Source organism: Terrapene carolina, unplaced genomic scaffold (genome assembly GCF_002925995.2).
Source record: "Terrapene carolina triunguis isolate 2854851 unplaced genomic scaffold, T_m_triunguis-2.0 Scaffold242, whole genome shotgun sequence".
Lineage (NCBI taxonomy): Eukaryota > Metazoa > Chordata > Testudines > Emydidae > Terrapene > Terrapene triunguis.
Window position 1 is genome coordinate 4,515,110 of NW_020664593.1, and position 26,889 is coordinate 4,541,998.

Here is a 26,889-nt window from a genome sequence, read left to right on the forward strand (position 1 = left end):
GGGCAGGGCAGGCAGGCAGGGAGCCTGCCCTGCCCCTGGTGCACGTGCACGACTGGCCCGAGCCGCTCTAGGTAAACACTGGGGGAGGGTGGGGGGGCTGCGAGGGGCTCGCGGGCCGCAGAAAATAGCCCCGCGGGCCGCGTGTTTGAGACTCCTGCTTTAGATTATTTCAGTAGAATTTCAGAAACCAATTTACTTTTCATCATTTCATCATTTTAACATTTTTTTGAGTTGACCATGAAAATGCTGTAGTGAAATAGGTCTCTAATGGTCCATGGAGAGCTTGCTGGTCCTCCTTTGGGGCAGGGACTCTGTCGGTTTGCAAGTCAGTGATTCTTAAGTAATTAATAACCATCTATGATCACAAAATATAAACCCCACAGTTGGAAACAGGAATTATTTAGGGCGATACAAAGTGGTATATGTTACTTGGTTTTCTGTCTTGGGTGGTTAAAAATTAAAATAAGGACAATATAGGCTAAACATCAAGATAACTTCCTGATTGTGAGGCATGGTAGGCCATGGAATACTTCCTCAAAGGAAAGGGCAGGTACTCCCTTCCATTGGACATTTTAAAACTAGGCTATTTCACACAACAGAGAACTATCCAGTAGCACTAACTGCCACTAGTTATCCTTGAGGATAAGTTCTTAGGATATGAAAAAAGTTTAGGCACTTATGTAGATAATGAGAACATCCACTGTTACATTAGACAGTATAAAAAGTTTGTTTTGTAGAATGAATATAAAACCTATTGCTTCAGGACATAACCCAATCACTAACTGAAGGAATTTAAAGTTTCACTGTGGGTTATTCCAAAGTAGAGAAGGGCCTGATATATGGAGTTCATTTCTGAACTTCCCCATAGTTTTTAGGTTTGGGGCCCTCTCTAGACAAAGCACTGCACTGTATGGCATAATTGTGTCCTGGACAAGGATGGAGGAGAGAGGATCTCAGACTTAATAGGGTTCTTCCATTTCCAATTTCTGTGATAAAATGCTGAAAGAATGGAAATAAGCCAGTTTAGAAGCAATAGGAGGATGTCTCCCACTTCTCTTATAATGGCTAATTCATCATGTATTGGTGATGGAATTCTGAGTTTCTTTGCACTTGACCTCAGGAGAATTTATATAGCATTCAGCTTTATACTTTATTTGAGATGTGTTGCTTCTTTAATGGGGAACTCTTGTGCTCCGAATCCTGTTTTCTGAGCCTAACACTGTCTGATAAATTAGCATAAAATCTAAATTTTCTCAGGATTGTGAGTGGGACAGCAGTGGTAGAAAATACCCTTCATCTTCCTGTGGGAAAATGGTGGTGTTGGAAAATCAAAGCAAGCTCTGCAACAGACTGGGCTTCCTGTCTTACACTTGCCACTTCTTAGCATTTTATGGGCCCTAATTAAAGTCTCGTAGCTAAAGTTAAGATTTTGTCACAATTATTTTTAGTAAAAGTCACGGATGGGTTACGGCCAATAAACAAAAATTCACAGAAGCCTGTGACCTGTCTGTGACTTTTACTAAAAATAACCGGGGTGTGTGACTGCCCAGGGGACTGGGGGGATGGGACTGACAGCCCCTGCCACTGCAGGGAGACGGGGACAGCTCCAAGTCCATCCCTGGCCGCGTGGGAAGGAGTGGGGGACCGCTCCCGCCCTAGCCATTGGAGAGGGGTGATGGATGGACAGCTCTGGCCACTGCCGCGGGATGGGGGGACAGCTCTGGCCACTGCCGCGGGTTGTGGGGACAGCTCTGGCCACTGCTGTGGGCAGCTGCAACTGCTGCGGCAGGGGCTGAAGCCAAAGAAGTCACCAAGGTCCGGTGAAGTCACGAAATGTGTGATCTCTGTGACTAATCATATCCTTACTCGTAGTCCTCCACTGAGTTGTCAGTATCAGATCTATATTTTAGAGGAGAAACTGAGGCACGGGTGTGTAGTGACTAAAAATTATGGCCTAAATGACTTACCTAACATCATGCTGTGAGTTAATGACAGAACCAGGAATAGAACACAGTTCTCCTGACTGCTGGACCCCTGCTTAAGCCACTAGAATTTGGTGGCTTGCAAAAGAGAACTGTTTTTTGTGTGTGTAAAGTACTTTGGTGCAAACATGAAGATGAGATGTGCTTGTTCCACATCACTGGAATCATTAACCCACACATATTTTTCTCAAATAACACAATGTATTACTTGAAGTCTCTTTAGGTTTCAACTTGATAACTATTCTTAATCATATTTATGGCCTTGTAGCTGCTGTTACCACCCCTTACAGCTACAAATGTTCTACCCTGAGAGGGAGATGCCAAAAGTAGCTCCATTGTTCAAAATTCTTCCAGAATTTTCCTTTTAATGGGAACTTTGCACAGACCTGGAAGGTGACAAACTTGAATACTTTTGGAGGAAAATAAAAGTATAAATCTGAACATATTTTAATTTTCTAATGTAGTCTTGTGTTCTGAAGTTCTGTAGTTGGCCAAGTGACTCAAGGTTTAACACTCAAATCAACTCAGTGGCATTTCTGGTTGTCGGTAACGTGATAACTTTGGAATGCTATATTTGATCAATTCCAAAATTTCAGGGATGTTCTAGATATCACTGGGCACAAGCCCAATAGATTTTGATGCAACTCAGGCACTGGAAAAGCCTTACTCACAGAAAAATCAGGGCCCCCAGACTGCCTGCTACTGCAGGCAAAAGGATCTTTCTGCCACCCCTTGCTGCTGCACACACGTGTCAGATTCTGCAGCTTAACTGTCTGTACAGGGAGTTCTCTGTAGCCTGGACTCTACAAAAATAAGAGCCTTACAGGGAGGGTTTGGAGTGTGTGTGGTGAATGGGGACCAGTGGTAGTGAGGGCAGGGGGGAGTGGAGCAGTGGGGGTGTGGGAAACAGCGAGCCAGAGTGGAAGAGAAAAGTAGAGGTGGAGCTGTGAGAAAGCAGGGACCCAGAGAGGACTGTGGTGGTGGGGGGGTGGGGGAGGAGCCAGGATCCAGAGGAGTGTGGGGACAAGGAGAATCTACTTTTTGATTGTGGGGGTGGGGGAGTGAAGTAGGGACCTGCAAGGGAATGGACACGTGGGGAGTGTTGATGAGGTTGTAGGGACCTAGAGAATGACACCCTGGCATGTGGTGGAGCTGTGGAAGAGTTGCAAGAAGTAAATAGAGGGGCATGAGAGGGTGGCACACAGGGAGGCTGTGAGGGGATGCAAGGAGCCCCTGATGGGCACAATGCATGTGGCCTACACAAGCTACAAAGCGTGCGTCCCCCTCATTGTTAAGCTCAAGTTTTCAAAGCCTTCTTCACCCCCCTCACCCCGATTTGAGGTTTCACCTTTTTTCAGAATCTCTTTTCATTTAAAAAAAAAAAAAAGATAACACATAAGCCTCCTGGAAGAAAAAAAAATACTGCCTTGGGTATAACACAGGCAAAAGTTTAATTCATTGGTGTCAAGTGAGTTTGCAACTGTGCAGTAAAAATGAAAAGATTAATGAGTATGCCTGTAATGTTAACATTCCCTTGTCATCTCCTTGTATTGTCCAGGTTCTCTGAGCATAGAGCCCAGCTGGCAGCCATCTTCCTCAAAGTCAGCTTGGCTTCCATAGCAAGCTGAGAGAGACAATGGCCTTCTTTACTCAGAGTAGCCTCCCTTCCACTTGAAAAGGCTGTAGGGAAATGACAGCCATCTTATCTGAGAGAAGCCTGTGGCTTTATTCCTATAGGGAAGGACGGGAGACAGTCAGTATCTTTACTAGGTGTCCTCTTATTTCCACATGCAATAACTAGATGAGGATAACCTCTCTGAAGTAAGCCAGTTAATTCTCCCTGAGGTAAACTATACAGCAAATTAATTTGAAACTGCTGCCTTTTCAATGTAACATATTTAAAAACAAGCAGGGAAAGTCAAACAAATCAGCTGAATTTAAGGGCAGCCTTATATTAAATCAGATTGTTGTATGGCCTGCTTACTATGAAATCTGTTATACAATTTCTTCCCTTCATGAACCCTTCACCTGTGAGAGTCCATTGGTCCTGCAAATCTGAGGATTACATGGTGTCCGTTTTGCTAGCTAACCAGGGAAATCTCTTTGCCTTGCAGCATCATTGAGAAAGGGGAGGAGCACTGCGGGCCCCTTATTGAGGCTCACAAGGAGTGCATGAGAGCCTTGGGGTTTAAAGTATGAGCGAGATGAGCAGCAGGGCTGTATGCATGGTGAGTATAGACTGTGGGACCATGTTCCTCACTTGGTCTCTGCCTCTGCAGTGGCCCTGAGAACTCAGTAGATGTCACTAGTAGGCCTGGACTACCAGCACAACAACACCTTAGATGTGACAGGTGGTGCTTTAGGATGAAGAAGAGAAGGCAGGTATCTGCTGCTGGCCTCACTGGCTCAAGAGTAACTGCTGCTGGCCTCTTAGAGCAGTAGTTTTCAAACATTTTTTTCTGGCGACCCAGTTGACAAAAATTGTTGATGCCTGCGACCCAATGGATCTGGGGATGAAGGGCTTGGGGTGTGGGAGGGGCTCAGGGTTGGGGTGAGGGCTGCGGGGTGGGGCCGGGGATGAGGAGTTTGGGGTGCAGGAGGGGGCTCTGGGTTTGGTGGGGCTCAGAGCTGGGGCAGGGGGTTGGGGTACGGGAGGGGGTCAGGGCTCTGGGCTGGGTGTGCAGGCTCGGGTGGGGCTGGGGATGAAGGGTTTGGAGGGGCTCGGGGCTGGCGCTGCACCCCAGAAGCAGCCAGCAGCAGGTTTGCCTCCTAGGCGGAGGCACACAAGTGACTCCGTGCAGCTCTTGCCTGCAGGCACTGCCCCCCCCCAGCTCCCATTGGCTGGGAACTGGCCAATGGGAGCGGGGGGGGCGGTGCCTGCGGGCAAGAGCTGCATGGAGTCATTTGCATGCCTCAGCCTAGGAGCCGGACCTGCTGCTGGCTGCTTCCAGGGCACAGCCCCGTGTCAGAACAGGTAGAGACTAGTCTGCCTTAGTCGGGCAGCATCGCTGATGGGACTTTTAACGGCCCGGTCGGCGGTGCTGACCAGAGCCACCGCGACCCAGTGTCTTACAGTCCACAACCCAGTACTGGGTCGCGACCCACAGTTTGAAAAGACACTATATTAGAGCATTTGCAGTGGTGAAAGGACTGCTGGGAGTCTGCATCCATGATAAGTAATTCTACAATGACAAAGCACAATCCAACCCTTATGAACAGATGTCCTGTAATAGATTTGGATTTGGAGGGGGTTATAAACAGGGAGTTTGGGAGGGTATTAAATGATTAAAAATGACAGTGCCTTTAAATATGGAGTTCAGCTTTCCTTCTTTCATCTTTTATTGTGTCACCATCATTACAAAGACACCATATTGTATTCTTAGAGTTCCTACTACAGAGAAACTCTGTAAGTAACTGTCAGTAGTGTAGTGGTTAAATTGCTGCACATAGTGACCTTTATGACAGGAGGCTATTGAACTGTTATTGGTCACATCCAGTAGAAGTCTTGTCTCTTATTTGAAGTATTCTTTTTCTTCTCCTAGGTGATTTGCTGTTGGGTGACTGGTTTCTCGGGTGGCTGAACAATATTAAGTTATTTCTGCAAGCTACTTCAAAGAACAAACTTATGAGAAATCTATTTATAAAGAATTTCTAATAAAAACCATATGTATATTGCCTCTGTGGCACCTCCATTATCTGATCTTGACTGGCTGATAGAGATATATTTTCCTCTTAATAAAGGATTTAAAAATGCTCATTCCCCTTTTATTTTTAAAGCAAAGACACCCCCACCTTCTAACCCAAACCATTTTCTGTAGTATGTTGGGCAGGAATTGGTTAATGACTCTCCTCCTTTCCTTTCCCTATCCACATTGGAATAAGAACTGCGATAGCTGTAATCATATTAAAATATGCTGGTTTCTAGCGAGATTTTTCTCTTTACTACTATGGATGGGGAAATCATGCTAGCGATAAGTGATCCTATTGTGGACAAAAGCAAAGATATGCTGAAGCCTGTTGTGCAGGGATAACCGGTATCGCAGATAAGTCAGGGCATCTGCTCCTGTAAGCCTGCTGCTCTTTGCAAGGAACTTCCCCTAGGGTTGAAGCAGGTTCTGCTGCTCCTAATGTTGTGCTGTCCACATCTGAGACAGAATTTTAATAATCATTGGCACTTCTGTACCATTGCTTGAAAAATTCACTAGCTCATGGAAAGTTAGGAACTTTCCATGTCAAGTTGGGGAGGCTTAAGTCAACACCCTTTTAAAAATAAGTTTCTAGCCCTCATGGATGCTCAGATACACTCACAATTAACTGATACAGTGCTACCTTTGTCCTGAGTCGTCACCCATGTTTCACTATATCTACTGGTTCAGGGCTTTCCCAAGCCTGCTGCAAGGTGACATTAACAAGACATTTGTCAGTTTCTCTGGTGTTATTCAAAACCCTTTGGGTGGTACAAAAACTGACAATTTAATTTTGACTGGTGCTTGTGAAAGCTGGGAGTTGAGTCTATTTACAAATAAGGGACCTTAAAAATGGAAGCTGGGGAAGGGAGGGGTAGAGAAGCAGACCTCCCTTCACTAACAGCTATGGGTTGGGTGAGATAACTCGTTCTCCTTTACAGCGTCTCTAGAGTGGGCCCTTCACATTTGTCAGAGACCTTCTGTCCAGAAGCTGATCCAAAAGACTGAGCCTCATGCAGTCATCAGAAACAACACCCTGGAAGTAATCCCAATGCACTCTCACTTCCCAGAAACTTCTGTTTCTATTGGTGGTTCGTCTCTTGTGTTAGCCTGTGTTTTGAGGGTTTTGTTTTCTAGTAGAAAGCATACAGTAAACTTTTAAGTTTTGTATCTATAGCCACCTCTACCAAAGGATCTGTAAGCATTTTACATATGTTAATTAAACCTTAACCTGCTCTGTCAGGAAGGTAAATAATATCTTCATTGTATTGCGGGGAAACAGACCCAAAAGGGCAATTATTTGCTCAGGGTCACAGTGAGGTGGTGGCAAACCAGCAATAGAACTTGCATCTCCTGGTGCATATTCCTGCCCTTTGGCCACAAGATCATCCTTTCCTCCTTCGTGAAGGCCAAGAAAGAGTGAAAAAGGAAGATGAGTATCCTCCATTTATATCTCCTAGGTTCCAGTTCTCCCTATCTGCTACAGCCTACAACTAACTCCCTGTCAAGACAGTAGGAGTTGCTTGGGTCTGTTGGGGGGAGGAGCAGGGAAGAACAGCTCTGTGTTTGCTAGGAACCTAATCTAAATGTCTTTAACTTTCTGTTGTCCTGTTTCACCCCCAAACAGACTGTGATGAAAGAAAAAAGTGGTTTTTCAAATTACTCTCTCCTGGTGTATGTGCCAGCCTTAACTTGTACTGTTTCTTCACCCTACGATAAGCTGCCAAAGGTGACCAAGGCTCTGGTATTGCTTACTTTGGTCCTAATGAGTGTTTCACATGGAGCCAGTCTTCCCAGGGACAAAATCATCCAGGGATGGTGATTGATTGACACTTTCCATCTCCCTTTTTAAAGGTGTCTTCAAGTCTCACGCTAGCGCTTTCTAGTACGAAGTGTGTTAATCCAGAATACGGTATTAGTAGAGGAGCTGCTCGTGTCTCTTTAAGTGACTGGTGCCCATGGGAATGGTATGATAGGCATGGCTGCTGTAAGTTTGTCCTGAAACACAACCACCCTTGTAATCCTATCTTACGCAAAGGCCTATTCCATTGGCCTATGCAGGCTGACTTCATACTGTCATCCTTTGCATCCATATTCTGATCTCAAAGGATGCATCTGGCCGTGAAAAGTGACTGCTTCCTGACAACCGTGAGAATTCTCCCACCGGAGCACAGCTGATGATTTTGTTACTGATGCAGAGGATAGAACAGGATCCGGTTTGCTATCCCAGAGCTCTGTTGACACTATAGGACGACAGAAGAAGATGTTACAACCCTGACTAGTGCTGCTGTTGTAAGGGACAGGAAGAGCCCAGCTGGATCCTCAAAGCCTGAGTGCAGTTTGCAGTAGTGATCACTAGAGAAAACATCCTTTTGCAGCATATTGGCTCTGGAATCATGGGGAGGAGTAACTGCTCCCATTGTGTAACTTTAGGAGTCACTCTAGTGTCAGTGCACTTCAAATACATGAACAAGGGTATGTTTTTCTTTCTGTACTGGATGAAACCCCTCTGTGTTTGCAGAGAACTATAAAAGTTTAACATGGTGTTATGTTTCCTGTGGGGTGAGCATTCCTTCCATTGCTGTGTAGCTGCCAGCTAACTTTGCTGGCAGCAACAGTGCTGCTGCTGCTGCTGTAACATGGATTGTAGAAGGTGCACAACCACTGACAGTGCTGCCTAGTGGTCAGGCAGTGGTTGACAGGACATCTCCCCGCTGAAGCACATCCCTGTCTTTCAGCGCTCACCCCCCAATAGTTTCCAGTCCTTCCCTTTTGCACAGGGGCTTTGCGGGCTGGGCCCTTGAACAGTTACAGTCTTTTCCAGCTGGCCTCTCACTGGAGGTGAAGGCTCTTGTAGTATTGTCCGTTTCAGAACGGGTAGGGGAGCTCAGGCCCTCCCTGTTCATCAGGCTCTAGTCCAGGGCCTAAATGGTGGGCAGCTCCAATCAGCACCTTGCAGTGCTAAAGCCACTGCCCCCCAGACCACTTCCTACCCTAGCCTCTTCTAGCTTCCCAGAGTAAGTCACTCTGATCAGGTCTCTGACCGGCGCACTCTGTCCCATGCTTCTCTTTTATGGGTTTGCACAAGTCTGTTTTATCAGGTCCCAGGCAATGAGCTCCTAGGCAGCACTTTCCCCTTAGAGCAGCTGTCTTCTCCCTTCCACTGCCCGCCTTCTGAGCTGCTTTGCTCTCCTTTTTAAAACCCTGCCTCCAGCTTGTGTAGGCTTTGCAGGTGTGTCTGGGTGGGGCAGCCTGAGTCCGGAGCTGTTCCTTAACCCCCTGCTCTCCAATGTGGGGTTTGTATACCCCATCACATAGGTCCAAACAGAAGACCTGCTCATATAGTAGACAAGTGCACCCTAATTGCACCATGCCTTCCTCCTATTGGTGGAATAGAAATACAGCTTCCCCACAGCCTGCTGGAGATGGGAGGGAGGATCCTATGCTAGGGTAGAATTTGTCCATTGCACATTTCCAAGCAGTCCCCTTAACGTTCCCCATCCCCCTGTGCCCTGTAGCATCATCATGTTAAAGGTGTGAAAATCCTATTGGCTCCTCCACTGAAATTCACCCCTCACACATTCATGTTTGCAGTGTGTTCAGAGCAGGATCATTGCGCACACTATACGCTCCAGTACTCTGCCCAGTCTAAGTTTAAATGTCCCACATGATGGAGTTGCCATCATGTCCCCTAGGAGGCTATGCCACAGTCTGACAGGTCTCCTCACTAGAAAGCATTTCCTGATGTCTTGACTATGTTTTCCTTTGCTAGCTTCTTCCCATTGCTATTAGTTATCACCCAGCAGGGAGGTAGACTTTCTGGTTTTGTAATATGATGGACATTCCTTTGCCCCAAAACAATAGTGAGGAATAGTGTGTAAGCACCCCCCCCCCCCCCCCACACACACACACTGTGATAAACTAGCTACTTTTCTCCTTTCTCAGCTCCGTGTTGGGCTTATCTAGTTCTCTGAGTTATGTTAAGTGGCCAGTGCCAGTCTGTTCTCTGTTCCCCTCACTGGCTTTGCTCTTTGGATTTCAATTCCAAACATGGTTATCCATTTGGGGTCTCTCTTCATTCCGTTGCCAAGTGATATACATTCCAAATTCAACACAAGTGCCCGTTGCTCCCCCCTCCCTCTCTGTCTCCCTGCTGCTCTCTCACAGTCTCTATTTTCAATCCTGGAGGGTTGGGGAGAGTGAAAGCAACAGGAGCTCTTTCCAATCCCATTCTCTGATGAGTTCTCTAGCTGAATCCCTCTCCTTACTCTGTGACTGAACTCTTCGGACCTCTTTCCCTGCTCCGTCTCCTGAAGGCAGTTAGTGGGGGAAGCCATCTGGCAGGACCGTGCACCTCACCAACAGCAAAGAGAAAAATAAGCCATTTGGATTCCCCAGCTTGTTTTTTGTTTTTTTTTGGTACGAACAAGTTTAAAGTTATTTTTAAAATGTTGCTCTGAAGGGCGTTCCAGTGGGACCAGTGAGCTCCAGGGAGAGGAGCTGCCAGGCGGCTCCGATTACAGCTGTCTCTGTAATTTTTATATGACAATACGTTTGTAAAGCAGGACGGCTGGGAGGGTGGGGAAAGGGGAAGGATGAGCAGAAACAGCTCCCCTTGGGACCAGCTACTTTTTCAGCCCCCTTTATGCGAGGGCTGGAAGCAGAATGTTGAGGGAGCAGCCTATCACCTGGGCAATTGCATCCTCCTCCTAGGCTACATGGGGGGAAGTGGGATCTTTGGCTCCATCTATATCTTCAGCCTTCTGGCCACTGGCTACATCTGCTATGCTCTGTGGGGCTGGCTGAATGCCTGTGGACTAGACATCTTCATCTGGAATATGCTGCTGGTCATGGCCTGCATACTTCAGCTGGCTCACCTGATATACCGGCTCCACAAGCACACCTTCTTGGAAGAGTTTGACCTCCTCTACAAGACCCTCTGCCAGCCCTTGCAGGTGCCCTTTGAGGTCTACAAAGAGATTGTGAAATGCTGCGAAGAGAAGGTCCTGTCACTGGCCAGAGACCAGAACTACGCTGTGGAGGGCAAGACGCCCATCAACCGCCTGTCTCTGCTGCTCTCTGGCAGGTAGGCTGTTCCCTCTCCTGACAAGACATTTCCCAGCCCTGGAATGTTGATCCACCTTAATATTTAGGGATAGTTTTGTAGAATTCAGCTAGCAACAATGAATTTGCCTGGTCGGCCTTCCTGGGGATATGTGGGGAGGATTTTAATCTCTTTCCCTGCCATTTTTAAAACAATCTTAGTGCTGATGGGAGGTGATGATTTACAGTGCTGGAGTCTGAAGGCCTCTATCGATAGAACAGGTACAACCTGGACAGCGGTAGTGAAGCTTCTCCCTTACCAGCTTGCTGGAGGAAGGCAGAGAGGCCTCTTTGATCCTGTGGTCTCTTGGGTACCACTTACAATGGTAATTTTTGTGACATGGTTGCCTGTCTCCTAGGAACTGCTCTGAAATTCACCAGTTTGTCTCAGCCAAAAGCTTAGAAGGGAATGGTTCCATCTCTCACTCCCAATGCCCAAAGCCAGTGGTTCACAACTGGGTCGTTTGGTAAGAGAAAAATCCTTTGATGATCCCACCTCATCTGGCAGCCCTCCTGCCCTAATCCATCAATGCCACTTCATTCTGTGGGCCACCAAGAAGGGTTCCATGGACCACTGGACATCCGCAGACCTTAGTTTGAGAACCACGGCACATAACTGTATTCCTCCATTTACCTGAGTCTCTGATTAGGTAGTGTAGTGCAGTGACTGTATTAATGAGGAAGGACTTTGTGAAGTTTACTTGCTTTGGGCAAAGAAGTCGTTTTAGCAGCATGTCTAGTTTTCAATTCAAAATATTAAAATATAGAAAAGCAAAAGTAGCACTATGGGGATGTCTACACAGTAATTTAAGCCAGGGTCTGAGCATGGGCTCAAACCAACCCCCCCACCCACCACCACTTTACGTCCACATTGCAAATGTGCTAACCAAGACCTCAGATCCAGGGCAGGAGAGTCCGAGCCCATGGTAAGCTGGGACCTAGGGTCTGAGCCCTATTGCTTTCCTTTGTGCAAACGGCCTCGGCTTGACTTGGGTCCTGGAAGTCCTCTGGATTTATCCCAGAGTTCCTGGCAGCAGAGGAGCAGTGCTGCAGACAGCCAGCACAGTGGTCGGAAGGGTCATTACTGCCTGGCTGAGCACGCTCCCACTTCCCGCTCCGGTGGAGCTTGCCTGGAGCAGGGAGCAAAGCCGACAGGTAGGAGGAGGTTCCTGCTCGCCAGGATGTTCGGGATCATCCCTCCCCCAGCCATGCTGAGCCGGGAGCTCTGTTGCTTCCCCTCCCTGTAGGGTGGTGCTTGGTCCCACTCTGTTCTCTGGCCCTTGTTCCTGGGACCCTCCTCCCCGCACTCCCTGGGGCTGTGTATGCAGGGCACTCGGCAGTGTGCACTGCAGGGTGGTGACGGAGAGCCAGCTCCAAAACTTCCCCACAGCCTCCTGAGGATCCCTTCTCCCTGCCTCCCACAGTGCAGCAGGGGCAGGAAGAAGGGATCCCAGAGGTGCTGGAGCACACTACACCCCAAGCCCTGGGGATGCATTTCACCCCCTGCAGCCGGCACCAGCCAGGGTGTGTGTGTGTGTGTGTGTGTGTGTTCTGTGATACCTTCATTTTATGTCAAACTTAAAAACAAACAGACAAAGATAAATAAAAAAGCCAAGCAAACAAAAACATCTTCATTGAACAGCCCATTCTAAAAATTAAGAATTGCAAAGTTTCACTGTAATCTTTTGACAGCCCTGGAGACTGATGTCCTAGTTATCCTCAGAGCAGGTGCCCATGGGCATTGTCCTGCCATGGGACTCAGCCTAGAGGTGGGGAGCCCAATTCTCAGATTAGATGGTAGTTCAGTATAAGGCCCTCTCAAACTGCTGTCGTTCTACTGAGAGCCACCAAGGGAGCTGAACATGCAGGTTATGTACTCGTGTGCTCCTTATGGGCATCAATAGCCCCGCCACAGTTAGGAAACAGGGTGAGCAGTAGAGTTTTCCCACAGTAAGCCACATTCCTAGGGCTAGAGTGTTGACATGTGGGAGGTGCTAGGCACTTTGGGATATGTTTACTTTGATTCGGGTCTGTGCACTGCAGGGTGGATGCCAGAGCCCTAAGTTCGAGCATGGGTCAGAAAATTCACAACCTAGGGTTAAAATGCAATGTAGACTCTCAAGCCCAGGGTTCCCTGACACTAGGCTTACATTGCTGTGTAGATATAGCTTATGTTACCTCCCACTGCCAGCCACTCTGCAGCAACACAAAATGAAACAGATCAAGAGAAAGGAAAGAATCAATGGGAGCCACTTTTAGTTCCAAGAATGGCCTACCAGAATCCCATGGGTGAGGTAGTGAGCTTGGCTGGGGTAGGCTGAGAACATTGCTTGGCATTCCAGCTGTCTGTAACTCACCAGATCATTTCTCTGGTGCTGCAGTCCCAACTCTTGCCCTGCTGCTCTGATGGGGATTTCAGGACTTCCAAAGGGTTCAGGACCAATTTCTTTCTTTATTTGTTCACTACACTAAGCCCACGTACAATCAAACCATTCACAAATCGTTCCATGATTTCTTCCTACTGGACAGGTAGGTGTGTATGTGGGAAGGGCAGTTCTTCCTTCTCCTCCTGTTTGTCACCTTCCTCCATCATCTTGGGTGGAATTGCAGAGCATAGCAGGCTCATCAGACAACAAATATAATATTTAGTACTCTACACTTAGCTAAGACCTTTCATTTGGGGATCTCAAAGCACATCACAAACAAAGATTGTTAAAGCTTCCATAAGTTGCTTGGCTCATCGAACAGACCTAACCTAATCACTGTGGGCTCAGAGGGCGCCTTATGCTACGGAGTTTGTTGTTCATAGTCTGAGCTGTGTGTCAAAATCCTAGCGCTTGTACAGCTCTTTATATCTTTACTTGCTTTGTAAACAATTTTTACACCCTCTCCCACCGTGAGGTATTTATGTAACGTCTCCCCCATTTTACACAGGAAGCTGAGGCACAGAGTGGCAAAGCCCTAGTTCATATAGGGGGGTCTGTGGTGGCTGAGCTGTGACTAGAAGCCAGGAATCTTAATTCCCAGGGCTTTGCTCAGACCATGTCTCCCATTTTAACTGCGGAATGGTTCTGGTTTAAGGTTACGCTAAGGGGGGGTTGGGGTGTGGTAGATAACGTGCTCCCTTTGAATAAGGAAAAAATCAGTGACTAAGGCCCATATGCTTCCTCCCCCCGCCCTGCTTGCAGCCCCTTGCTGCGCAAGGTGAAGGGGAGCAAATCCACAGAGAAAATGCAGTGGGAGAAAGTGGCTAAGTGAGGGTATTGCCAAATATCTGTCCCCCTGCCAACAATCTGCATCCAGCAGCATGCTTCAAAACTGTAGCTAACCTACTGGTAAAGTCAGTGGAGAGTTAATACTGTCTTACCTCCCACTGAGTGCTCTGGGACTCCACTTCATGGGATCAGAGTGCTGCTGAAGGAAGTTAGCTAATTACATCAAAGCTATTGGTCCTGCCATACTGCCACGGATGTGGGGGTAGCATGGAGGGTGAGTCTCAGCCCAGCTGCATGTGCTCCACAGGTCTGGCACTGTACCCCCAGTTCCCTCGTCTGGCCTCTCCATGCCAGCCCTTTCTATTCCTGCAGGCTGTGGGGATGGGCAGGAGAATGGGGGAAAGGCTGCAATGGAGCATTACTGTGCTCCACTCTGCATGCTATTGTACAGAAAGGGAGTGCAGGGGCCTTGACTATTTCATTATTGTGCAGGCTATTTCAGGGTTCCACACTAGCAATAGTCTAAAAGCAGCAAGAGGGGAACCTCAAAAGTACAGAGTTCATATTAGAAAGCTCAGATAACAATAGTTTGCCCTTCTCTATCTCCTTCAATCTCAAAAGCTCCAATTACTTTACAAACATGAATGAATTGAACTTTCCAGCTACCCTGGGAGACAGCAGAATCACTATGGCCATTGTACAGATAGGAAAACTGAGGCATAGAGAAGGGAAGAGACTTGCCCCAGCACACACAAGTCAATGGCAGAGCCAGGAACAAAACCCAGGTCTCCAGACTCCAAATCCTGTGCCTTAACTGCAAGACCTGGCTTTCTCCCTTTTGTAGGCTTGAACCAGCGCTGGTCACAAGTTTGACCTTAACTTTGTTAGGCAGCTGCAGTGGCAATAAGGGAAAGGGATACATGGAAAGCAGTGAGGCCAAAAGAAACTGAATGATAGTGGACAGCAAAGTATGAATTTGCTGTGTGATATGGCTGCAGCAACGGCCAATATGATTTTGGGCTTTATAAATAGAGGCATCACGCCATGGAGCATGGGGGCATAGATTCTTCCTATACTGCCCTGATGCAACTACACCTGGGTTTAGTTTTGGGTATTGGTGTAGGAAAGAGGTGGATAAGTTGAAAGGAGTTGAGGAAAAGGCAACAAAATGGTCAGTGGACTGGAAGGAGAGGTGAAAAGAAATTGGTATGAAGAGTTTGTCCTGATGATGGCTGAGGGGCAGTCATACTAACCATCTCCAAGTAGCTGAAGAGGAGAAACCCCCAGGATAGGAGGAATGGTTTAGAATGGGCCAAAGGAGTAATGTGATGACATTAAGAGAGGGAAAATGTTGGCTGAGTATCAGGAAAGACATACTGGCAGTGAGATCTATGATATTAGCCTATTAACAATTTCCCAAGAGAAGGGATAGAAGCTTCATTAACTGGGACATTTGTAACTAGACTGGAGAAGACACCAGACAAATATACTCTAGGGAACAATCCTGCACTGACAGAGGGATGGAGTACATGTAGCTTCTTTGAGCAGATTCTGTACAGGTTACACTGGTTCACCCACCAGCCCTTTTCTGGCCTAAGCCCGTCATTCTCCTGTTCTCTGTCTAGGGTCAGAGTGAGCCAGGATGGACAGTTCCTGCACTATGTCTTCCCCTACCAGTTCCTGGACTCCCCAGAGTGGGAGTCACTGCGACCTTCCGAGGAGGGAACGTTCCAGGTAACTCAGCACTACCACCTGGCAGCTCTACTGCTCAGACTTGGGCTTTAGTGCTTTGTACGTGTGCAGGAGAGAGTGGAGAGGAGGAAGATGGAAGGTAGTGGAGAGGGCCAGAGAAGCGTTGTTAATCCTCAGGCTTTGAGCTCTCAGCAGCTCACGCAGCTAGGTCTGGAAGACATTCCTCCCCTATCTCCACCATGTTATAGTACAACATTGCATGATCAGATGCATTGTCATATTTCTGCCTTCCTCTGAAACACCCAGCATTGGCTGTGGTTGACCATAGGATACCAGACTAGCAGTATCGTTGATCTGGTTCTGATTGGCAGGGAGACAGCATGTTAGACTAGCCCAGGGGTTCTCAAACTGGGGGTTGGGACCCCTCAGGGGTTTGCGAGGTTATTACATGGGTGGTCGCGAGCTGTCAACCTCCACCTCAAACCCCGCTTTGCCTCTAACATTTATAATGGTGTTAAATATATAAACAAGTGTTTTTAATTTATAAGGGGGGGATCCCACTCAGAGGCTTGCTGTGTGAAAGGGGTCACCAGTACAAAAGTTTGAGAACCACTGGACTAGATGGATCACTATTTTGCTTCCATTATGGCGATTTTTAATACCAGCATTAATGTGTTGCACAATGAGAGGGGAAACCTCACAAGAACTGCAGAATTGTGTGCTGCTGCTGTGGGAAAGGATGACAGTGACAGGAAAGACTTAAATAGCTTATTTTTCAAAGATCTGAGTTTTTGATGATGATGATGATGATGATTCTCAGGCAGGGAAGCGTGGGGAGAGAGAAAGAGGATGTTTTATATTCAAATCTAGTTCCTGTACTTTCAAATTGCAAACAACCCTCCTTAAGGCATGGGGGATTCTCCTGGGACTGAATCACTCATTGTTATTTGTAGCAATTAAACCTATTGATTTTTGTTTTCATCTATCCCATCAACACCATAGAATCGAGTCCCTCCCATTCTGCAGGAAGGTTATTAAGTAGATGGACAGGTTCATCTCTCTGCAGTCTGGTGTAGGCTGATTCCAGTCAGTAGATGAATGGCCAGAACCTAGAATATGCCAGAAAGGACATGTCTGACGTGATTTTACTAATTCCCTGGGAGTGTAATCAAGGTCAGCAGAGAGTAACGCCTTTCCCCAGACAGGGCCAAATTCAGACCTGCGGCAAATGGGTGCAGCTCTACTGAAGCCAGCTTCCTGCTGAGGTCAGACCTGAATGTGGTCCACATACTGTGAGTGAGAGGGTTGTTAAAGCTACTTTGAAAAATGAATCTGACAAACTGATGGTTGGTAGATGCACGAGGAGTCCTTCCATATTATTGCTGAACTTCTGATTACAGTAGCAGCTTACCGGTAATTCTTAGCACAGCATGTGTGAGCTGAGCAGGGAGACAGTGGCCATGCCGTCCCCTATGAGTGTGGCGTCTCACTCAGGGTGGGAAAGACAGGTTTGATGACAGTAGTCCTGGAAAGCTGCCTGTGGTGCTTTCTGGTCTGAAAAGTTAATTGGGCAATTTCTGGGGAAGGGTTTATTTTTGCTTAGCCAGCTCCACATATTGCAACATGCAGTTTTTGAATCCATTTAACCCGTCAGTCCCTCCTCTCTGAATCTCAGCTCAGTCCCATGGTGTGAATCACTCTGTAACTCCCCAGATGACCCCAACCTCATTTCTTCAGATATAGTTGATTGCTCCAAAAACATTTTGGATAAAAGCAGACATTTCCATTTGGGGCCTTCCTTGAGGGGAGGGAGGGGGAATTTCCTTGCCTAAGTTCCCCCTCCACTGTTGGGCTCAATTGTTTCAATTTGGTGCAGAATGGAGAATGGCAGAAGATTAATTAGCTGTGACAGGATCTGGTTGCCGCCTGGATTCTGACCTGGATTTGTCTTCTACTCAGAGAGCAGCTGGCTCGCAGTCTGAACTGGATCAGGTTTCATAGTTACAGTATTTACCCAGAACATTGACCTATGGGGCCTGATGGTGCAGAGAGAGAGAGAGAGAGTGAGTCTGTCTGTCTGCCCTGTAAGGACCCGGGGGGAGTGGGGGGGTTGTTACTCTATTTCACTTCATGCATTGTGAGAGAAAGAGGTGCTGGTTCAGGAGGGATTCAACTGATTGTTAGGAAAATGAGGCTCTATCCCTTTAAGTTTCAGCATGACCCTGACTCACTCACAGCCCATCTCAGGGAAGTTCTCATATTCTACCTCCTATGTTTCATAAGGCAGCTGCTTGCATGGCAGTGGCATTAAATATCAAACCCAAGGACGCACACTGCAGCTCAGCCTTGTTTGGCTTCCCAGCAGCCCCTGCCATGGTTTCTGGCCAAGGAGACCCCTGCGTATGCAGCGCACAGGGAGGCCCCAGGATATTTTGGCCCAGCTGTAACACTTGTTCACATAGCTGTGTCTCAGTTACACTTTGACGTGCCACACTTTGCTCCAGCCTAAGAAGGCTTGGTCCTTTGACATGTTTCCCCATCCCACAGCCCGAAAAAGAACCTATTTTCCCCTGGGCAAGATTTTAAAAAACCCCAAACTTTCTGCAACAACAACCAAGTTAAACCCCTAATGTTCTGGCCAACTTCCAACTCAGATAATTTTGCTCTGCTTCCTGCAATCCTCCCCGCAGTATCAAATGCATTCGCTAGCCTTTCTCCCTCGCTGTCGTGAACTGGGGTGTGTTGCAGTGCACTGTTAAACAGCTCTTGTGTTCTACCCCAGAGGTGGTGGCCTGAGGGGTATCCAATGGAATGAGTTGAGAGACCCCACTGTCTAAAACAATCTAGCAAACTTGAATGCAGCCTGCAGCACCTGCCTTCCCTCGAGCTGGTGACAGGTGGTGCTGCCCTCCAAAAGAAAGCTTTGTTTCATTTTCCATTTCCCAGCCACTCTGAAACCACACACACCTGCCATCCAGCTAACGAGTGAGGGGAAGCCCATTACAATGCTGTGCAAGGGCAATACGGAGCCACCGTTTTTTATATGTAGCTCTCCCCCTTGAAACCAATCATTCTCCCCAATGGTAACGGTTCTGCAAAATAGTAAGGCTCCCAATGCCACCTGTGCTACCCTAGTCTTTTCAGTGGCATGGCACAGGTACAAACGGGGGCATAATTTGAAGATGAGAGGGTGGCAGGGCTGGCTCTGCAAGTGGAATTCACTGAACAGTTGTGTTAATGATGCACAGGAAGGAGCAGACTGCAGCTCCCTCTCTCTGAGCCGTACTGGCTCTGCATGGAGAAAACAGGCCTGAAAAGCAATAAAAGCCCGATTTAGTCTGTAAACTCAGCAGCTCCTACTCTCCTACACACAGTGATGGAACCAAAGTCTTCTCAGTGTGGCTTATTGTGCTCATTTCCCCGCTCCTCCCCCTGCAGGTCACGTTGACAGCAGAGACGGACTGCAGTTATATCACCTGGCCAAGGAGGAAGCTCTACCTCCTCTTGGCAAAAGATCGCTACATCGCCCGCCTCTTCTCGGCCTTCCTCGGCTACGACATCTCGGAGAAATTGTACGCCCTCAACGATAAGCTCTTCGCTAAGTTCGGCCTGCGCTTTGACATCCGCTTACCCAGCCTCCACCACGTCCTGGGACCCGCCTCCTCAGAGGCTGAGGCCGAGAAGGAGCTGTATGAGTGGGAGGAGCTGGCCGTGCCCCATCGTCCGATGCCTACCTTTGTCCAGACAGCTGCCTCAGCCCCTCCTCCTCCTCCTTCTGCCCACCCCAAGGCTCCCCGGCCTGACAGTGCCCTGCTGGGTGAGGACTCTACCAGTCTTGTGTTGGAAGATTTTGCTGAGTTGTCAGGGTCTTTTATGGACTATGTAAGCGAAGGGGAGTATATGAAGTGAGGGCACTTCTAACGTGGGCACACGTCACCCTGTGTGGGATCCCCATGTAAGTACTCGCTTGCCTGCGGAAGGAAACACTTCCCTCCGTGCCTGGGCCTTGGAGGCGATGGCTAATGGGACTGGCTGTGCAAAGCTTAGCACTAACTCTGCCTAGGGGAGGGGAGGGCTAAAGTGTCCCAATGCTTGGCCAGTTTGCTCATGCTTTGATTCCTTGCAAACTTGGTAAATGGCATGAATCCTGGCAGTCTCCACTCAGTCTTTAGGGATTGGGCACCGTGTAAACAGGCACCCAATTGCTAGGTAGGAATAAAGAAAGATGACCTGCTGGTGTCATTAACTCCCACTGGGTAGCTTCCTATCAAAGTTAACTTCATCAGTCAGCAAGACATTGGTCCAGCTATAGCTGGGCTTTGGGGCGTGAGGGGAATCCCAGTTTCAGGGAAATCACCCAATGATCTTGTTACTTACCCAAAATAAATCAGCTGAGGTAATGCTGTCAGTAAAGGCTGCAAAGACTGTTGTGAAATTTCCACACTACAGCATTTTCAGGACACTTCCTCATCAGAATCTCATGAGATGTGCTGCGTCGGGTGTATTTCCCCCAAGGAGGTTCATAACAGAATCTTCTTGAAGAACCCGGTTTAAAGGTTTGACTCCAGGCTCTGGTAGCCTCAGTTAACCATAACATTATACAGCCAGGCTACAGTATCCCTAGATCTGAGGGAATCTTAGACCAAGCAGAGTGTCTTGGGAGGAGGGTGCATGACACTGAGTAATGGTGTAAAGCTGAGGCAGAATGGAGACACAACAAGGAGAGACACTTATAAGGAATTTGAAGGGTGTCAAGTCATTTTCCTTGGTACCTGGAACAAAACAACAGGACAGAAAATAAACAGATTTTCTGACTCTGTCAGGGCCATAAAGAATACAGAGGAGAGTGCAGGACAGTGAGGTATGGATGCTTTTGAAGGGAGCTTGGGAAATTTCAGGGAATGCAAACACTGGCTTTCTCCATGGGGTTTCTTGAATTCTCTTTGGCTCCCAGAAAGCACACAAGGCCAAATTGTGCCCTCAGTCACAAGAGACCAACTCCAGGGAATTCAGTAAGATTCAGGACTTTGGTGGGATTGCATGGGTGTCGCCACTGGCAAGCTTTGGCCCAGTGTGCCTGATTCTGTCCTCACACTGCCATACTCTGGTGTGACTCGGTTGACTTCAGTGTGGTTATTCCTGACTTACACTGATGTCAGTGAGGACAGGCTAAGGCCAGACACCAGGGCACCAGACGAATGCATGGCTGGTGGAGAACTGAAACATTTCTATCTCTAGGGTAGGGCTGCGCACCAAGATGAATTAAAGAAACGTCAGCTCAGGCTTTGGAATAGAGAGACTGACAGCTTACAAGAAACGCTTGGGGTTGATTCTGGCCCCTGCCCTGTACCCTGAATTGTCACCCTAGTGACATATAGGTGCTGTAAAGGTACCACAGCCAGTGGAGGGGAGAATCCCCCTGTGCACGAGCAGTGTAAGGTCAACCCCATGTTGTCCCTCTTGCAGCCCCAGCCATGGGGCATGCTGTGGGTGAGGAGCACGGTGGTCTATTGCACTGTGCACCATGGAGACTCTGGGCTGCTTCAAGCTGTAGAACAGGCCACAGGTGATCTGGGTAAGGCTGCTGTAAATTGGAACAGCCCGAGGGCTGCTCTAATTTACACTAGGGGCTGCACCATGCCCTACTGGCACAAGATTTGAGGGGCACAAAGATGGTTCAAAGCCACCTTTGCGCCTGCTCTCCCTGGGCTGTCCTGCCTGTGAGGCACAACACAGAATCTGCCCCCTTGTTTCTACCTAGACTCAACTCAGCCAGATTGAAAGGGTTTGGCCAAGGTTCCCGTGTTCCAATAGCCATTATTTTAAAACGTTCCTGGGTTGGCTGAGAGGAGATGAGTGTGGTGGCCGCATGTCATGGATTCCCCTCTGCATGAGTCTCATTACAGGAATGCACTGGGCTTCCCTGCCTCACTACCGCCACTGGTGCATGGGAATAACACGCTGTCTTCCTAAGATCCTTCCTCACACCCATTCCTCACTCTGCAAAGGAAGAATTGCTGGGGTCCGTGCAGGCTAAAGGGAGCTGGGAGAGATTTGTCAACAAAAAAAGATGCTGGAATCATTTGTGCTGGAAATTCTGAGCCAAAGGGTTAAGGGTTACATTCCAGGCTGAGCTACATGTAGCCACTCGCTGAATGTTGATTCCAGTCACTGCACTGCGATAGCTATCCTTTGGTTTCCCGTGGCCAGTAACTAAGGGTACACCTACACCCCTAGGCGACGTGTGGGGAGGGCATGCGGGATCAAGTGCGCCCCCCCCCCATTTCTGCTTGGCCTGCCGGGTGGGGAGAGAGAGGGGCTCTGTCCTTCTCTTGCTGCACCTGCCCCCAGCACGTTCAGCCCCTGTCCCTGGCAGCTGGGCCTGGGCAAAGGGCGGCCTGCTACTGCCGCCTCCCCAACCAGGCTCTTTCAGGCAGCTGCTGTGCTGCACAGAGGCAGTGACTGGATAGAGCTGCCAACTTTCTACTTGCACAGAACCTTGTCCCACCCCCTGCCCCGCCCCTCCTTCGAGGCCCCGCCTCCAAATCACTCCATCCCCCCTCCCTCTGTCGCTCGCTCTCCTCATCCTCACTCACTTACACCGGACTGGCTCAGGGAGTTGGGGTGCAGGAGGGGGTGAGGGCTCCAGCTTGGGGTGCGGGCTCTGGGGTGGGGCCAGAAATGAGGAGTTCAGGGTGTGGGAGAGGGCTCCAGGCTGGGGCCAGGGGTTGGGGTTCGGGGGGGTGAGGGCTCTGACTGGGGCTGCAGGCTCTGGGGTGGAGCTGGGGATGAGGAGTTTGGGATGCATGAGGGTGCTCCGGACTGGGACCGAGGGGATCGGAGCGTGGGAGGGGGCTCAGGGCTGGGGCAGGGGGTTGAGGTGTAGGAGGGCGTCAGGGGTGCAGGCTCTGGGTGGCGCTTATGTCAAGCAGCTCCTGGAAGCAGCAGCATGTCCCCCCTCCGGTTCCTATGCGGAGGTGCAGCCAGGCGGCTCTGCACGCTGCCCCGTCTGCTGGCACTGCCCCTGCAGCTCCCATTAGCCATGGTTCCTGGCCAATGGGAGCTGCAGAGCCAGTGCTTGGGGTGGGGGCAGCATGCGGAGCCCCTGGGGCCATCCTTCCATCTAGGAGCCAGAGGGAGATGCCGGCAGCTTCCCGGGAGTTGCGGAGAGCCAGGTAGGGAGCCTGCCTTAGCCCCACTGCACCGACCGGACTTTTAACAGCCCAGTCAGCGGTGCTGACCAGAGCCACCTGAGTCCCTTTTCAATCGGGTTTTCCGGTCAAAAACTAGACACCTGGCAACCCTAGACCCAGAGCAGCCAGATTCAGCCACGTGAGAAGCAGCTCCCTCCCATTGCCCGCCCGGGACCGGCTGCCAGGGAGAGTGGCCGAACATGCCAGAGGGAGGCACAGTGGGAGAAGGACAGAGCTCCCTCCTCCCCCACAGGTAACTCTGGAGGGGCAGGGAGAGTGCAGCAGCCCCATGCTGGGCACAGGGCGGGGGGGTTGTTGGGCAGAGGAGACATGTGGGGCAGTCATGTGTCCTCCCCTTTAGTATGGGGAGGTACGAGTGGTCTATGCCTTCACAACAGCTGGGGGTGGAATTTCCAACTTGGGTAGACATACCTACACTAGGCTTGATTGAGCTAGGGTGCTGAAAACAGAATGGTAGCCATGGTGGCATGGGCTAGCTGCCACAAGTGTGTGCCTGCCATCTCAATGGGATTGTACATGCTGTAGCCCCCACTGCCGCAGCTACGCTGCTATTTTTAGCACACTAGCTTGATCGAAGCCAGCTTCTATATGTCTGCTCAAGCTGGAAATTACTCCTCCAGCTGCAGTGTAGCCACATCCCCAGCATGCTGATCACCACACTCCAGTGTCCGGCAACTGTGCTCTGGTAGCAATAAATGCACTCCAAGTGCTCAGTCTCTGTGCTCCGAGGGCCACTCACTGCATTCTGGTGGCTCTCACTGCCATTGTCCTTCAATGCTAGTCCTGGCATTGTAGTGCTATTCACTGTACTCCAGTGCAAGCCACTCTGCTCCAATGGTGATGGTACAGTGTCTTAGTTGAAGCATGAAAATGAAATGAGCCTCAGAGACCAGATGGCTGCTTTTATTTATAGAAGATGTGTGTGTTGGGGTGGGGAGGCTATTCTGGACCAATTTCCTTACTTATTTTCAAAAACCACATGAGAACAACAAAGACTTTATCTGCAGGACTGAAATCTTCCTGTTTTCCAACCTTACTTTGAATTTATGAGCTAAATGCCCATCCTTCGCCTTCCACACAATGCCCCCGTATCTCCAGTGTTGAAAAGGGGCTTTGTGGGTGCCCATTTTTGCTTCTTTTATGTGGGATAAAGATGACCTGCAAAGATTTTTGTCAAAAACCACCAACCAACAAGGCAACAACAAGCCCCAAACTCAAACAAAGTTTATTCCCTTCGCTTGTTTTTTAGCTTAGAAATTTCAGGAATGGCAAGTCTGGTAGTCCCTGTTTTTGTTGAAGGACGCTTTAGAGGATGTGGATTTGGAGCTTTCTCAGGACTTGTTAAAGAGCCAGGAATGCTGAATTTTTCACATAAGGGCTTTTCTTTTAACTGTCAGGCATTTGAATTAAATAGGTGTAAACTGAAATAAATGAAAATCAAAGTTTTGAACAGTCTAAATGACAAGCACTTCATCTTTCATTCAGGTTTCACTTGTCTGTTACCCTCATGGCAGAATGCAATCAGTTCTCCAGTCATCCATAGAGTATTCTAGGATAATCAGGGTTTTGTTAGTGTAGGGTTGCTCATGAAAGCTGGGGCTATGCACACTGGTTTGTTGTTGTGTGACTATGAATGACACAGATTTTACAAACTGATTTTAGAGGGAAAACAGTAAGGTGCCCTGTGGGCCCCACCAGGCCCCACTATCTCCTGGGTGAGTTTGGCAAATGGATAAGATCTGTGGCTGTAATAGTAATAGCCTCTTTTTCCCCCCTTTTCCTCCCACAGCTTCTGGAAGCCTTACCCGGAGTTACCCCTGTGCCCTCTTCAAAGGACGAGCCCCTCTGGCTCCCACCCAGACCCCAGAACTCTAGGGCACAACAGTTGGTTTTGATCAGGAAGACCCACGCATGAGTGTATGCTCACACACCTCTAACCAGAAAGACACTCATTAACATGCACCTACATGTCCACACAACACTCCTGCAAGCACATGAAGTATCTGCATGAGACTGAAGTGTGATGGCTGGACACCTTCCACACCACATTCTGTTCACCTGCAGTGGCACAAGGGATGTCTGGGTGTTCCTTTTTGTATTCTGGTCTTTCACCCCCATGATCTGTTAACAGCTCTGTTATTAGTTCCATTAAATGTGTTGGAAACACAGCAGTATTAGCCTGTCCAGGGAGTCTTTTGATTTGAGGACACCAGTTAAAGAGCGTGTTGATTCACTAGGGTTCAGTGACTTGGAGGGGAGACGCTGATGTTCAGAGGATTTCACATGAGCTCTAGAAGTAGGAAAATGGGACTATAGAAAGACTAAGAATTTTAGTATTTATGTATATTGGGAGGTGGGGTGGAGTGAGGTATGGGACTTGTGCTAGTGATATACATGGCATCCATTCCTATCAGGCTTAAAATTCCATGTCCAGGATTTAACGCTTTTCATTTATGATAACAGCAGCTAAGTAATGAAGTACGTACCAGTTTCTGATGTTGGGAAAAGATTCCCTAGGTCTTTTGGTCAATCCACTTGAAATAAGGAGGATGAGAAGAACCAGGACTGAATTTCTGTGCCCTCTTGGGATGGATTCTGGGTCTAGCCCTGGTAAGGGGATGGACTTAACCTAGATTTCTGTGTCCCTCTGGAAGGGAATATGGGTACATGTCTTTGGAAGGAGAAGAAACTGAACTGGATTTTTCTGGACTCTGGGTGTCTCCACTGAGAGGGAAATGAAGTGAAGGAATAAGAACCAGGATAGGGAAGTAGGGAAGATGCAATATTTTAGTTAAGAACAATATGGAGATAGTAGGCAACTCACAAATATAGCGCTGACAATATTTCTACTGCAAGCTCACCTAGTGGTTTCATCTATAGGGGCTCGCATGGTGTGATAATAGTCACCAGGGGCCCCTTTTGGCCTTTTTACTCCCTTTAGTCTGGTGCCAAGGGGCCACATGGCAGGCATAAGGCCCCCTATGCCCAGGTACAGAGGCGGCTTCACCAGCTCCGAGCTGTTCCCACAGGGGCCCCACGTGCAGGAGGCATTCTGGTGTGGGCTGGGGGCATGGCTAGGGCATGCTCCTGCAAAGCTCAATAAGGGTCATTGAAGCACGGACGCAAGTAGCCAGTACCGGGTCTATGCCAGCCCCTGCAGCACAAACTGCCTCCTCTTTGTTACTCTGCCACAGGAGAATCAGATTCCAGCATCCTCTATCACACCCTGCTGTGTTGTTGCCCCAGACAGACATCTCTAGCTATTCACTGCGTCTGCTTCTCTCTGACCCAGTCATCCTCTGTAGGCAAGGAAGCTCCTCCAGTGGAGAGCTGTTGGCTTCTCCTTAGCAAAGGAGTGGAGGTTTCTGTTCAGTGGCATTAAACTACACAGCAAGGTAGCCACCACCCCCTGAGCTGTCGGGTAGACCCTGAGGTTGCTGTTAATACATATTGCTACCCCGAGGTATCTGTGCAAAAGACAACTGCAGTCTCAGGTGCTGACTTTTATTTTTCCCGGTGGGTGCTCCACTCCCACTCTGCCCCAAGGCCCTGCCCCCACACCGCTCCTTCCCCTGAGGCCCTGGCCTTGCTCTGCTTCTTCCCGCCTCTGCTCCGCCCTCTACCCTGAGGCCCCCAGCCCACCTGCCCATCGCTCACTGCTCTCCACCCTCCCCAAGTGCCTCCTGCCAGCCGCCAACAGCTGATCGGTGGCCCTGCCAAACAGCTGTGGCTGGTATGTGCTGAGCACCCCCTATTTTTTTCTGTGGGTGCTTGAGCCCCTGAGCACACACGGAGTTGGCGTCTATGACTGCTGTCACAAGAACTGATACATGAAGCCCAGAGCGCATGCATGGCAGGAGGGGAGCGGCCCCCTGCACCCCCCGCCACCGCACCCAGCTAGAAGAAAAATCAAACCCTCAAAGGACTGGGGTTCTGCTGATTCCCACAGAGAAGCCATCAGAGGGGTGGGTGCACGCTCCCTTGTGAACTTCCCACC

General features: G+C 48.9%; 2 protein-coding genes across 5 annotated transcripts in view; both read left to right on the top strand.

Annotated features, from left to right (window-relative positions):
* LOC113407713 (cytochrome c oxidase copper chaperone) overlaps positions 1–5,739 on the top strand; it is a 10,093-nt gene extending 4,354 nt beyond the window's left edge. For both annotated transcript variants that reach the window (XM_026657415.2, XM_026657414.2), the window contains exons 3-4: positions 4,097–4,210; positions 5,525–5,739. In XM_026657415.2, coding sequence (XP_026513200.1) covers positions 4,097–4,181 — 85 coding nt within the window. In that variant the 3' untranslated portion in view covers positions 4,182–4,210; positions 5,525–5,739. The remainder of the gene's footprint in view (positions 1–4,096; positions 4,211–5,524) is intronic.
* Positions 5,740–9,863: 4,124 nt separating this feature from the next.
* On the top strand, positions 9,864–25,639 carry POPDC2 (popeye domain containing 2). Of its 3 annotated transcripts, none has more exons than XM_024208483.3 (4): positions 9,864–10,754; positions 15,612–15,720; positions 19,117–19,574; positions 24,692–25,639. In XM_024208483.3, the coding sequence occupies exons 1-4, from the start codon at positions 10,264–10,266 to the stop codon at positions 24,765–24,767; spliced, it is 1,134 nt and encodes a 377-aa protein (XP_024064251.2). In that variant the 5' UTR covers positions 9,864–10,263; the 3' UTR covers positions 24,768–25,639. The 3 variants fall into 3 exon arrangements, with proteins under 3 accessions (XP_024064251.2, XP_024064250.2, XP_024064249.2); XM_024208482.3 differs by having other exon boundaries at positions 19,117–19,495; positions 24,682–25,639; XM_024208481.2 differs by having other exon boundaries at positions 19,117–19,633; positions 24,682–24,762.
* The last annotated feature ends 1,250 nt before the right edge of the window (positions 25,640–26,889 follow it).